At 39.6% G+C, this 14,365-nt stretch overlaps 1 protein-coding gene across 14 annotated transcripts in view; it reads right to left on the bottom strand.

The window, feature by feature from the left end:
- The window catches only part of DPCoAC (dephosphocoenzyme A carrier), a 569,632-nt gene that overhangs the window by 198,190 nt on the left and 357,077 nt on the right, over positions 1-14,365 (bottom strand). For all 14 annotated transcript variants that reach the window (XM_067140249.2, XM_067140245.2, XM_067140244.2 and 11 more), the window contains one exon: positions 14,086-14,134. Coding sequence is in view for 3 of the 14 variants with exons in the window: in XM_067140245.2 (XP_066996346.1) it covers positions 14,086-14,134 (49 nt within the window). In the remaining 11 variants the exon portion in view is untranslated. The remainder of the gene's footprint in view (positions 1-14,085; positions 14,135-14,365) is intronic.

Genomic DNA, 14,365 nt, shown 5'->3' on the forward strand with positions numbered 1-14,365 from the left:
CTCTTCCCGACCTTCATTCTTGCTTTTCATGGTTTCAGAAAGCTAAGTTCTTCACCATCTTAGACCTTAATCAGGCGTACAACCAGATCCCTCTAGCCGAAGAATCGAAACATCTAACAGCTTTTGCCACAGATTGGAACTTGTATGAGTACAACCGCATACCTTTCGTGCTCTCCACAGGGCAGCTGCACTCATGAGACTGCTAGGTAGGGTCTTCTCCGACATCACATTTGAATACTTGTACCATTATCTTGACGATGTAGTCGTATTTTCTGAGACCTTTGAAGGACACCTTGATCATCTAAAAGAGGTCCTTAATCGCCTTCGTAAGGCAGGGTCAACTGTGAAGTTATCTAAGGTAGCTTTTGCTAAACCTTCCATGTCATTCCTAGGGCATATCGCGTCGCCCGATGGTGTTTCGATCGATCATTCAAGAACACAGGCCATCCATGATTTCAAACCTACTAAGGACATCAAAGGTATTGTCAGGTTCATCGGCATGGTGAATTTCTTCAGGAAATTTATTCCCAACTTCGCTCTTGAACTTACTCCGTAGGAAAGGCATCAACAAGCTGCTTTCGAAGACCTGAAATTAGCTCTTTGCATAAGAACAGGCCATGGCAGATGCAGAGACATGCTGTTTAAATGGAACAAGTTGCCGACACCCGCGTGTGACTGTGGAGCTGCACGACAAACCGTACATCATATTGCCAGAGAGTGTGAAACGCGGGCATACGCAGGCAGCAAAGTGGATTTCCTGATGGCAAGTCCAGAAGCAATACAGTGGATCACTGATCTTGACATTCAGTTGTAGGAAACCTTTTCTTGTTCATTGTTTCCTTGTTATGTAAATATGTATATAATTTATATCAACTCAACTTGATTGTATGGGCCATACGCTAAATAAATAAATAAGCTCTTTGCAACGCCCCTGTCCTTGCTATGCCTAATTTCTCGAAGAAATACATCGTTCAATCCGACGCCTCATCGTCGGCGGTGACTGCTGTGCTTCTTCAAGAAACTGAACTCGGAAGGCGACCCATCGCCTATGCATCTAGGACAATATCGGCTCAAGAGGCCAAATATTCTATCTATGAACTTGAGGGGTTGGCAGTCTTATTTGCATTAGAGAAGTTCCGCCTCTATCTGGAACATGTCAAGTTCGACCTGGAAACATAACCAAGCCTTAAGTTGGGTCTTAGCTAGGCCGCGTCGTACTGGTCGTATAGCCCGTTGGGACATCAGGATTTCTGCTTTCCAATTTGATGTTAGGCATATCAGAGGATCCAAAAATGTTGTTGCGGACGGATTGAGCCACATGTTTGCTCATGATGTGGAGACCTCAGAACAGGAAGATAGTTCCTTTCTTCCCGCGCCCATACCTTCGGGTGATAATGCCATTCTAGCTGATGCCCCCATATTGTTTAGGGATACTGAAAAATATCAACGTGAAGATCCTGTGCTGGCCCCTATTGTGGAAACCCTTTCTTCTGGGGAACATGCCGTCCCTTATGTATTGAGGAACGGGGTTTTGTGTTGGCCGTCGAGGCATGACCAGAAGATGAAAGTTGTGGTTCCAGCTGTTCTTGTACCTATCATCTTCAAGTACTATCATGAGACCCCATTAGGGGGGCATTTAGTCATCTTCAAAACTCGGGAAAAGATCCGAGAAATGTTCATTTGGAAAGGTATGGACGGTGAAATTCGTAAATTTGTAAAATCTTGTAAATCTTGCTTGCTTAGTAAGCCCACCTTGTCCACTAAGCTAGGTCTATTATCTTCTCATCAAGCGTCGCGCCCCATTGAACGCCTCTATATAGACTATGTCAGACCTGTAATGGTTATAGCGTCCGCCATGCCAAGTTGCTACGCGCAGAGCACGTCACCCATCGCCCCACCCCTTTGGGCTCGAGCGCGCCAATCGCGAGCATCATTTAAGTGCTGGGTGGGCCCTTCTCTCTTCTGTCCGTGGTCGCGCCGCAGGGGATGACGGAAATTACTCAACAATTAATCTGGAGTCTTCCATCTCGCGAGGTTCCTGGATACATCTAGCATCCGGACTGTTCCAGAAGGGTCAGCGGAGATATATAAGAGATGAGTGACTTGCCTGCGAGTCAGTTGAGAATTGGGGAGTGAGAGTTAGACTTAGTTAGAGAGTGACTGAGCGGAGAGCGCAGCCAGCGGTAGCCTGGGCTGAGATGTCAGCCTGATCGAGTGTCTGTCTGTTGGAGCCGAGGACCCGTTTCTGTTCCCCTGACGTCGTGCGTGTGCGTCCCTTGTGGCTGGCTGCTGGAGAAGAACCTTGGGTGTTCTGGAGCGGCTAAGAAGGGAGCACTGGGTGACAACGTGGAAGACTGCGGGGTTCGACGGATTGAGTGAACAGCGAATACTATCCCGACCTGTGAGGCTGACGTGTAGGCTGTGGACCGTGACAGCGCTAACGAGTGTAACTGAGTGGCTGAGAGTAATCGATGACTCTGGGTATATGTGTGTGTGTCATTGTAGATAGGACATGAGAAACTAAGAGAGAGAGCGCGTGAAACGTAAGTGTGTAAGTGTACTTGTGTAACTTGTAAGCTCGGCTATCGTCTGTGTGTGTGTAAACCTGTAATTGTAGTGCTTAGTTAATAAATCTTAGAAATAGGATGCTACCAGGTGCGGTACGCATTTATTCATTTATTTACCCCGCCAACCAAAGGGGAACGCCAACAAATTCATTCTGGAGTGTATAGATGGTTTCAAAAGATTTTCCTGGCTATTTCCGACTAAGCTGGCAACCGCTCAGTACACCATTTCTTGTTTAAATACCATATTTGCTTCTTTTGGTCCTTGTCAATATATAGTTTCTGATAATGCTAAAGCCTTTACCTCCAACCTCTTCCATAAATTCGGTTTTGATCTGTCCATTTCACATGTAACTACTTCGGCGTATTATCCTCGACCAACTCTGGCTGAGCGGGTCAATCGTAATCTTAGATCAGCTCCCATCACTTTTCATCATGAAGATCATTTCAGGTGGGATACGTCTCTGCATTGGTTGGCCTTTGCTTCGAATTCGGCAGTTCATGAGTCCCATAAGTTCACTCCAGCTACTCTGATGTTTAAATTTGTGCCTAACACGCCGCTCTCTAACCTTTGGTCACTTAATGATATCCTTCCAGAGACAATAGATCCCGATAATATTAGAGATCTATGGAAAAAGGCTAAGCACAACCTGAAGGTTTCTCATGAAAAGTTTAGGGAAAGATATGACTGTGGACGGAGGCCCACCAATTTAAAAGTCGGAGATCAAGTCATGGTTAGGAATTTTGTTCCAGCGGGCAAGCTCGCCCCCCCCCCCCCCCCCCCACCACAGATTTCATGGGCCGTGCATTATATTGGATTTTCTGACTCCCGTTACATTATTAGTGAGTAATCCGGCCACAGAAAGGATCTTTAGAGTCCACCTCCCACAGGTTAAACCTGTATAATTGATTTGCTATCTTTGTTAGCTGCTAAATTTAGCAGCAGTTTGAAGGTTATATTTTTTCTTTATTTTTTTGAGGCCTTCTGCACTATTATTGTATGTAATTGACCTGTTATGTACGATCTTCCCCTCTGGTTTTCCTGCTGTCAATTCCTGAGTGGCCATTACCAAGCCCCCGTCTCCTGCATACCCAAAACATTGGCATACAAACACCTTCCACGCTGCCCACCCCTCAGCATCACCAATAAAGATCGTACTTTCAAGTCTCCAACAACACTTTTCTGTTGCCGAGATCTTACGGTTTCAGTGCCCCTCAGCTGGCTGCCGCCATATTTTAACATCTTGTGAGGGACACAAGAGAGAAGAAAGGGCCCTCTTCGCTCTAGTAAGGCCTCCTTCTGAATGGCGCGCTGGAGTGCATCTTCCCGGCAAAGGCTGAAGTGTGGTGACTTTACCACAAACTCATCTGGGGACTGGACATATACTTCTAATATGAGGCGACCATCTCCACGAACTACCCCTCTCATAGTAGCGGAAGAGGTGTATCTGAGGGTACTTGAGGGGTCCAGGTGACCTCAACTGGATATCGGCAGCGGCGGCAGGAATTGCTGTTAAATTTATCAACTTGTATTTCATATTCTACTACAACAAAGACACTCTAAAGCTGGAGTTAAACTGCCTTCTTCCTATCAACTTCAAAAATAACTTCGAATTTTTTTTCTCTTCAACTAAAAATGTTTTCTCAAAATTCTTCTGTGTCACCCCAAGGAAGGACATTTGGGGGGGGGGGGATCTGTACTGGGAGGTACACCTCAACGCCGCACATTCAAATTCAGTGCCTAAAGAACTTCTCTATTGGTAAAACAGTGAAACTGAAACTACACCTACTTAGAAATTTAATCAGAAGATGTCACCACGAAAATATCGAGTACTTTTGTTATTGTGCAGTTGCCTACACTGACTGAATTTATCAGTGTTTTCGTTGCCATTCATCAAGAAGTTTGGACGTTTTCCCACAGATGACACTACAAAAACTATGATCATGCACCCTGGTGCAAAGTAAAAGAACTTTTGATTTAAGGAAGTTTTGTATTCATAAGGTTTTTTTACTGATTTATGTTCATTTATTTTTTGGTTGGCAATATTTATCTTTTCTTTCTGCCAGTTTTGAGTCAACCAATCACTAATTTCTGTAATTAATTTTCCTCCTATCACAGGCTTCTTCTACGATTCTGAGTGTTACTTTTGAAATCTACCAATAAAATTCTGTGGGTGTGTCTTGATTATTCATGAATGATCTCGAACCTTCCCTAAGGGTTTATAAACTGCAGCTTTTCACGTCTCTTGGCCAACTGATCGTCATCTTACTAAGTGTGTGTGTGTCAAAGCAGGAGGCGGGCAAGCCTCTTTCATCAGGCAGCAGTACATCTACCAGGTAATGGCCACGTAACATCTTTCTTTCTTGCTAGCTCCGCAGTTTAACCCAAGGGAAAGGTCAGAATCATTAATTATGTAACCTTCTTTTCTAAAATGTAACTTCCGTCGGCTAATGTAAAAAGGTTCATAAAATCTTTGACTCTAAATCGGGGATAGAGAGTGATGTACCCTCTCGAGCTCCCCTTCATCTTGGTTTGAGGTGACTACGTTTTGTAACTGTTTGTCTTCCTTTCCGTGATGCATTAATTTATCCTTATACGAGTCACCTCAGTAGTTTGGAAATAGCCCGTTTCATCGGCCTAGTGCCCTTTAGGTTTTAAGAGTTAATATCTAGGAGCGCAAGCATACGCCTCCATTCGTTTTGTGTTCGGACCATTTATTTAACCGTTATTCCTTTTACATGAAGGCCCAGTTGGTTGGGTATTAAATACCCCTGTATAATCATTTTCCTATCGTAAGTTGTGCCTTGAATGGCCAGGAAGTGTAAGTTGATGTTGCCTTGAGTAGGCTTGGAAAACTGAGAGCCTGTTAGCTCTTTTTCAACGTAAGATTACTGAATGCCTTTTGAAGGCTAGATGTTGTAATTTTGGGAGCATGTGCTCTTTGAATTAGGGGATTTCTGCCCTTGTATAAATTTGTGCTCTTTTGTAAATTTGAGCTAGGAACTCAGAAAAAGTTAAGTGAGGGCTTGAAGCCCACGATCTCTTAAAACCACTAATTTTGTCATTCCTAGACTTGTTTTATGATTACTACTTGTACCTGTAATATTGTCATTAAAAAATTGTTAAGTTTGAAGTTCTAAAAGAAATATAACATTTGTTAATGTTTTAAATCTACTCTTAACATTGTAGTTAGGCCCATTCACCCCAGCACCTTCTTTAACCTCTTTCTGCTCCACGGGTAACCCCATAACATATCTGATGAAGGAACATAATGTTTAAAAATGCAAATTTCTGGTGGTATGAAAAATAAGTCTTTCAGATAGTATGTATTTTTAGATTAACATAATTAAAAAAGGGAATTTTGTGTTTGTTAAAAAATTACTTGCAGAATTTAGGATGAAATATTTTTTCCACCTGGAATGAATTCAGCAAACCTGCAATGGACATCCTGAAGAAAGAAATTGAAATTAGTATAACTGGAATCATATTTTGCTTAACCACACGAGGGTTACAGAAATTGAATTCGGAAACCTTACCTCAGCTCATTTTTGCAGTAAGTATCACAATCGTCATTTCCAGGTGTAAAGGATCGTTGGTCTTTAGACAGCATGTCACAAAACATCGAGAAACTTCTTTCTGCATCAACGGATGTCCAGGGTTCATACATGAAGCAAGTGACGTCTTCCTTTTCGAAAACACTTGCATCAAAATTTTCTCCTTTCAATATTTCACTTATCTTGCACATAATTTGATACCCCTATTTTTTTTCAAGCACTAGCTTCATTATTTCATTTTATTTTCTCTCTTGTCAGATATGGTTCAAATATATGTATTTACTAGAGAAAATATATACGAGGTAATGGATGAACGAATGGTTTGAATTGATAATGGGTAGTAGAAATGTAGTTGAAAGAAGGTGAAGTTGCAAAACAAGCAAAATAAAGCTAAAAAAAACAACTAATAAACGAACAAAAATTGCCAAGAAGGCAAAAAAGGACAAATAGAACCCACCATTTTCTGGCCTTCAATGATCCAGAATGAACATATATTATGTTGAGACTTGTCTTTGGACACTCGAGAAAAAAGGGATTTTTCCTCAAATTCCGAGCCCCAATTATTAGCAATAACACTGTATACGGTCGGCATGATCCCCCAGTTAAACCCCATATGGTTATTATCTCTAGGGAACATTAAAATAGGAAGTTTGCAAGACAAAACTGCACAATGAACATAAATATAATGGACAACTTCATAAACACAAGCGACAAATATGGAAGATGAAAACAGGTAATTTCAGCATCTCCTTGCATGACATGACATCTTGTTAACCCTAGAATCATAAACATTTGTCTCCCAGACTACGCACCCCTGTAGTTTCCGCGGGAATTTCCAGATGATAATGAACTGTGCCTTCCCCCTCCATCTATTCTTCCCCGGTATCAACAGTCAGTGCTGACGTTGGTTTCAAGCATAAAGGTCCAGTTGTTTGTTCGCTGCAATATGACTGTCTTCTGAGAGACAAAAGTTTATAATTTGTGAAAGTGTTCGTGATTTGTACACAGCTGTAAATAGTGTGAATATTTGGTTTATTACAGTAATGTTTTTTGTACGTAATATGTAAGCCTAATAGGATACTGAAATGGAAAATCTAGCACACGATGATGAATTGATAGAGGCAGTTCTTTCTGAATTAGACAGAGAACCACTCTCTTCAGGAGAGATTAGTGGTAATGAAAGTGATGTAAGTGAAGATGAAGATGTTGTAGAAGAATCATTGCATTGGTCAGACAGTGATGCCGACCCTACCTCATTGCTCAACAGCTCAGAAGATGAAAGCAACCAATCGGCAAGTGAAGAACTTCAAACTTCATCTCAGGGCACACATCAGGCAAGTAATAATAATAAACATTCGGAATCTGACAGTGATAACGATAATGATAGAAACAACAGTAGCCACCCAAATATAATTCTTCCAAGGAAAACGATTCTCAGAGGACGAGTGGTCCGCAAAAAAGCCACAAAGGGCTGGAAGCCGAACACCAGCTTGAAATATTATTTATACGAGACAAAGGCCAGTAAATGATGGAACAAAAGTGGAAAGCCCAATAGATGCTTTCATTTTATTTTTTTCTGATGATATGCTAAACCAAATAGTTACTCACACCAATACTGAAATCACTAATAAAAATAAAAAATACCGAAATATAACCTCAACCAATTGCACAACTAATTTAGTAGAAATTAAATCTCTCATGGGTCAGCTGCTCAGAAAAGTAACCATGTGAACTGTAAAGAATTATTTTACTCTAGTTTCAGTGGATCACGCTATGTATCTTGCATGTCAAAAGACCGTTTTGACTTTCTTATAAACAGTCTTAGATTTGACGACAAGACAACCAGACCTTTGCATCGTGAACATGATAAGTTTGCACCTATACGTGAGCTTTGGGGTCAGTTTGTTTCAGCTTGCACTTGTAACTATATTCCAGGAGGTTTCTTGACAGTCTGTGAACAGCTGATCGCATTTCGAGGCCGCTGCCCATTTCGCATGTATATGCCCAAAAAGCCCAATAAATATGGGATAAAAATCATTTTGTTATGTGATGTTAAAATGAAGTACATGCTTAATGAGATCCCATATCTTGGTAAAGGTACTAATCCAACAAACCTCCTTTTGGTCATGTATTTCGTGAATGAAATTACCCGGCCAATACATGGATCAAACAGAAATATTACGACCGACAATTGGTTCACCTCAATTCGTCTGGCTGATTCTCTGCATTGCGACCATAACCCAACAATCATTGGAACAATGAGAAAAGACAAGCCACAGATACCGCCAGAGATGAAAACAGTCAAAGGAAGAAAGCTTGGGTCATTCATGTTTTGGAAGTAAGATGGCGACTACTGTGTGTGAGTCTGTGATATCCGTAGTAGATAATGGTGTAAGAAGCAGTGAAAAATGTGGCAAATGCAGAAGAGTAGTTAAAAATGGGATTCTGTGTCGTAAGTGTGATGAATGGTACCATTTTCATTGTGCAAATATTGTAAATAGGACTGATATTGAAGAAAGTGAGTGGCTGTGTCCCGAGTGTAAACAAACCGATAGTGAGGCAGAACAACAAGAAAGAGAGACATACGAAACTATAATTAAGATTTTAGGAGTGCTACAAGAAGACTTATGCGCTCTGAAACGTGAAAATGAAAGCTTAAAGGACAGAATAAAGAAACTGGAAGATAAAGAAGACATTGGAGAAGAAAGATCGCCGTGGACGGAAGTGACGCGTAGCCATTTTAGGCCTAATGTTAAACATATGGGAGAAACTACGTACAACTTAAAACCGGGAAAAAACTCTTTGCAGTGCCAAAATAGATTTCAGTTACTTCAGCAAGTTCCAGAAGACACACCAAGTTTTCCAACTAATTTTAAATCCAGTGGAGGTAACCTAAAGAAGAAGAAAACCAACCGAAAGTCAAGATCGCCAAAGATTCATCTCTACGCAGACAGTCAAGGGCGGGGTATGGCAGAAGGCATCAAGGATGAGCTGCAGAATCCAGAAACTGAGGTTTTAGGACTAATAAAATCAGGTGCCAAAACTGAAGACGTCCTTTCAAGTTGTGATCCTGTGTTAGAGACGGACAATTATGTGGTGATTGTGAGTGGTACAAATGACATTGCTGCAAATGGAGGTGAGGAACTAATTACGACTCTCAGAGGTAAGATTTCCAAACTACCTGACTCAAAAGTAATTGTAGTTAATATGCCACCTAGGTATGACCTTTTAGAGGAGTCATGTGTGAACAAAGCTGTACATGATGTAAATATAAAAATCAAGAGATTATGCAAGAGTTTTAGAAATGTCTATGTAGTAGATACTTTAGGTCTTGGCAGGCAAATGTTCACTAGGCATGGGTTACATCTGAATGGTAATGGAAAAGCAAATCTCTTTAGACAAATTGCTACAATTATCAACAGAGATTTGCAAACTAATCTGTACTTAAGAAAACCCATACCACTAAACTGGAACATACAGGGAAACTTGCCAGAAAACCCAGACCCTTAAATCAAGATCTATGTACAAGGATCTGGGTTCCAGGGACGTTCTCAACTCATGAGTCAAACGTTACCCAATTGCAACAGTCAAGTTTTAGGGAGGAAGGAGGTCTGAGATTGCTCTTGGTAAACTGTCAGAGTGTAGTAAATAAACAATTAAAATTCGGTACATTGATGGAATCTTATGAGACTGATGTGGTGATAGGAGTAGAATCATGGTTGAGAGAAGGGGTGGGTAATAGAGAAGTATTTCCAGAAGGGTACACAGTCTATCGTAGAGACCGAGGAGATAAAAAGGGAGGGGGGGGTGTTTATTCTGGTGAAGGAAACTTATTGTTCTCATGAATGATTTACCGATGAAAGGGATGAAATATTAGGGATAAAATTAGTTTGTCATAATATGAAGGAGGTGGGAATTATAGGAATATACAGGCCTGGAAGAGAGGAAGGAGACATGGAAATATTTGAGAAAATAATAGATTATACTCATAAAAACAATAATAATGATATGGTAATAATTGGGGGAGATCTAAACTTGCCTGAAGTTGAATGGAATATAGCTGCAAGTGAAGCCCATGAACAGAAACTGGCAAATAAGTTAATTTGGGAGGGAGGATTCACACAAGTAGTACAAGAACCGACTCGTCTCAATAACTTACTATATGTATTCTTGGTTAAACCATGGGAAATTGTTGATAAAACTGAGGTAATTGAAGGAATAGGTGACCATAAGGCTGTAATAATGGATGTAGGACTGGTACCAAAAAGGCTTAATAAGAGGGTCACACAAGACAAGAAATTATACAGAAAAACTAAAGTTGATGAATTTGGGACTTACCTTAAATCACAATTCAGTTGTTGGAAAAGTGAAGGGAGTAATGTGGATACACTTTGGGCTAAATTTAAAGGAATCATTTGGGAAGGAGGGAAGAGATTTGTACTTGTTAAGAAGGGTAATATGACCTCAGACCCTGTTTATTATACAAGGGAAATAAGAAAATTAAAAAGAAAATATAGAATAGTAAACAGGAAAATCAAAGAGGGTAGGGAGAATAGAGAAACTAGAAAACAGCTAATGAGGGAACTGAATAGAGTGAAAAAAGGAAGCAAAAGAGAATTATATGAATGGCATTCTTCAGGAGGGTAATGACCACAAAGGGAAATGGAAAAAGCTGTATTCATATATTAGGAATCAAAAAGGAAAAGGAATCCAAATTCCTACAATGGTGGGAGAAGGGGGTGAACACTATTTAACAGCCACTGAGAAAGCAAACCTCTTTAGTAGGGAATTCAGAGATTCAGTAGAAGATTGTCAGGACTTGGAAACCATAACAGAAGATAGAGAGGGAGAGACACATAGGGAAACAAGAAGCTTCTCATTCACAAATGAAGATATTTTCAGAGAAATCCAACTGCTTCAGCAAGGAAAAGCAGCAGGAAGTGATCAAATTACTGGGGAGGTATTAAAGACAATGGGGTGGTATATAGTGCCTTATTTAAAATTTCTCTTTGACTATGTCATAAATAATAGTGTAATACCAAAGGAATGGAAGGAATCTATAATAATACCAATTTATAAAGGAAAGGGTGATAAAAGGTAACCAGGGAACTACAGACCAATCAGCCTGACCAGTATAGTTTGTAAAATACTGGAGAGTTTAATAGCAAAGTACATCAGAGGGATATGTGATGATAAAAATTGGTTCATGAGGAGCCAGTATGGATTTAGAAAGAAATTTTCTTGCGAGGCACAACTGGTGGGATTTCAGCAGGACATATCAGATCAGTTGGATTCAGGAGGCCAGTTAGATTGCATAGCCATAGATCTTTCCAAAGCCTTTGATAGAGTGGAACATGGAATATTATTAAGGAAATTGGAGGGAACAGGATTGGACGTAAGGGTTATATGTTGGATAAGAACATTTCTAAATTCAAGGGTTCAGAAAGTCAAAGTAGGAAATAATATGTCACAGGAAGAGGAAGTTTGGAAGGGAATTGCACAGGGTAGTATAATCGGTCCGTTACTTTTCTTAATATACGCAAATGATTTAAGGAACAATATAACATCGAAAATAAGATTGTATGCAGATGACATAATTGTTTATAGGGAAATAAATAACATTGAGGATTGCTCAGAATTACAAAGGGACCTTAAGAGTATCCAAGAATGGGTTGAAGAAAATATTATGAAGATTATTGGAGGCAAATCAACTGTTACAACATTTACAAACAGGAGCTTTAAAACTGAATTTGAATATACTTTGGATGAGGTAGTTATCCCTAAAGATGGCAAGTGCAAATACTTAGGTGTGAGATTTGAAAGTAATTTGCACTGGAAGGCTCATGTTGATGACATTGTTGGGAAAGCATACAGATCGTTACATGTCATAATGAGGCTACTTAAAGGATGCAACAAAGAATTAAAAGAAAAAAGTTACTTAAGTATGGTTCGTCCATTATTGCAATATGCAAACAGTGTTTGGGATCCTCACCAAGAATACCTAATAAAAGAACTAGATGGTGTGCAGAGGAAAGCAGCAAGGTTTGTAACAGGGGATTTCAGGAGAAAGAGTAGTGTATCAGAAATGTTAAAGGAACTTGGTTGGGAAACTTTAAGTAAGAGAAGGGAGAAAACTAGACTTATAGGATTATATAGAGCCTATACAGGAGAAGAAGCATTGAGAGATATCCGTGAGAGGAGAAGAAGCATTGAGAGATATCCGTGAGAGGCTTCAGTTGGAAAATAATTATATTGGTAGAACTGACCACAAGTACAAAATTAGAAGGAATTTTAGCAGAAGCGATTGGGGTAAATTTTCATTCATTGGGAAGGGCGTGAAGGAGTGGAACAGTTTACCAGGGGTAGTGTTTGATCCTTTTCCAAAATCTGTACAGATATTCAAGAAGAGAATAAACAACAACAGAGAAAATAAATGAAATGTTAGAGGGCATTCGACCAGTGCAGGATATTGTAAATAAAAAATGTGTGTGATTAAATTAATTCCATCCCCTGGTCTATGGAGTTTGGACAGCCCAAGTAGGGGACTGCCTGTAGGGGTGAAGTACAGTGGGGACTTCGAGGGCCCTGGGACCGCTACGGTAGATGTGAAGGCCCTTCAGGAACTCTGAAAAGTGGTGGCAAAAGGGGCTCTGGTTAAGACGCAGCAGGTCGTTATGCTACTTAGGTTCCAAAATGGGTAAAATATAAATATGTAAATAAATTCAATGTTAATTTTAATCTTATACCAGTTGTATATTATTATTAGAAGTAATTTCACATACTGTATATAAGTTGACTATGTTTGTAAGATATTATAAGTAGAATTTTGTAAACAATATAAATTTATTAAGGATGATGTGTGTGTTTAATAGAACAAATTATTAGCGTAAATTGTATAATATTGTATTCTAGGAAAATTTTCTTCATCTCTTGTTAATTTAAAATTTAGTGCTTGACAATAATGTATTTTAGTGTACCATTTGCCACCGAGGTAGACACCTCATTTGCAAATAAAGAAATTTTTATTTTTATTTTGGTTATGATGGTATTAAAACAATGGTATCCTATAAAGGAAAACCAAACAAGAATGTAATCCTCCTTTCTACATGCCATAAAGTAGGAACAATAGAAGCCAGTGGGAAACCAGATATGGCGGAAGACTACAATGGGATTAAAGGTGCCATGGACACTTTCGATGAAATGTCAACATTGATGTCCTCTTCAAGAAAAACGAGAAGATAGCCAATGTGTATCTTTTATAGTATGATTAATACATCACTTGTCAATGGATACATTATTTATGTGCATAAGATGGTTCAAAAAGGCCAAAAGCCACTTTCAAGGCGAGAGTTTGCAAAGGGTATATCCGAAATGCTAATGGCTCCAAAGCTGCAAGAGAGACTTCAGACACCAACTTTGAGGCTCAGCCTGAAGAGGAGCATCGCTGAAATTCTTGGAAAAGATGACATTCCTGAAGAGCCTCAATCAGGTAGTGCTGAAGGAAGAAAAATTTGTGCGTTTTGTCCATCAAAGTAAAGAGGAATGACCCGATTCTTTTGTAAAACATGCCGAAGGCACATTTGTCTTGATCACCAGGCAAAACAGTGCATTGAATGTGCCTATTGAGGAAAAACTGACCAAAGTGTATTGTCATCACTAAGTGTGGTAGTTTTAAGTATAATATTCTGTATTTTGTGTAAAATGTTTGGTTTATGCTTATTAAAGTGCTTTTCTTTTTGGTCTGACAGACGGAAGTTTATGAGTTGTGTTACGCTGGAGGGACTTAATGATTCTAGGGTTAAGTGCATTAGAACTTGTTAGACTGTTACTCGTGTTGCTATAGCACGAATAGCTGTGAGCGAAAGCTACTGACTGTTGACACAGTTCCCATGGTTGCCTCGTCATCAGATAACTGAATGACTCCATATTAGAACAGAATATCAATATTAAACAATAATTTACTCACCAACAGTGGAACACAGATGGCAGACAAGAGCTACAATGTCATCCTCATTCTGTGAACAGAAAGCATACAATTCATAACAATTTTCATCTTGATGATGTTCTAGAAGAGTCAATACTCATCACATTACAGAGGACATACTGGAATGGTAGACATGATAGATTTCTAGGTTTTAGCTGTGTGAAATGAGACAAATTGCTGTTAACCTCTAACTGGTACACCTATAAAAGTTACACTTTTCTATATTTTAGTATAAATGTAACAAAGGCTTTTCAGTCTGTCA

Source organism: Anabrus simplex, chromosome 2 (assembly GCF_040414725.1).
Source record: "Anabrus simplex isolate iqAnaSimp1 chromosome 2, ASM4041472v1, whole genome shotgun sequence".
In the NCBI taxonomy this organism is placed as follows: domain Eukaryota; kingdom Metazoa; phylum Arthropoda; class Insecta; order Orthoptera; family Tettigoniidae; genus Anabrus; species Anabrus simplex.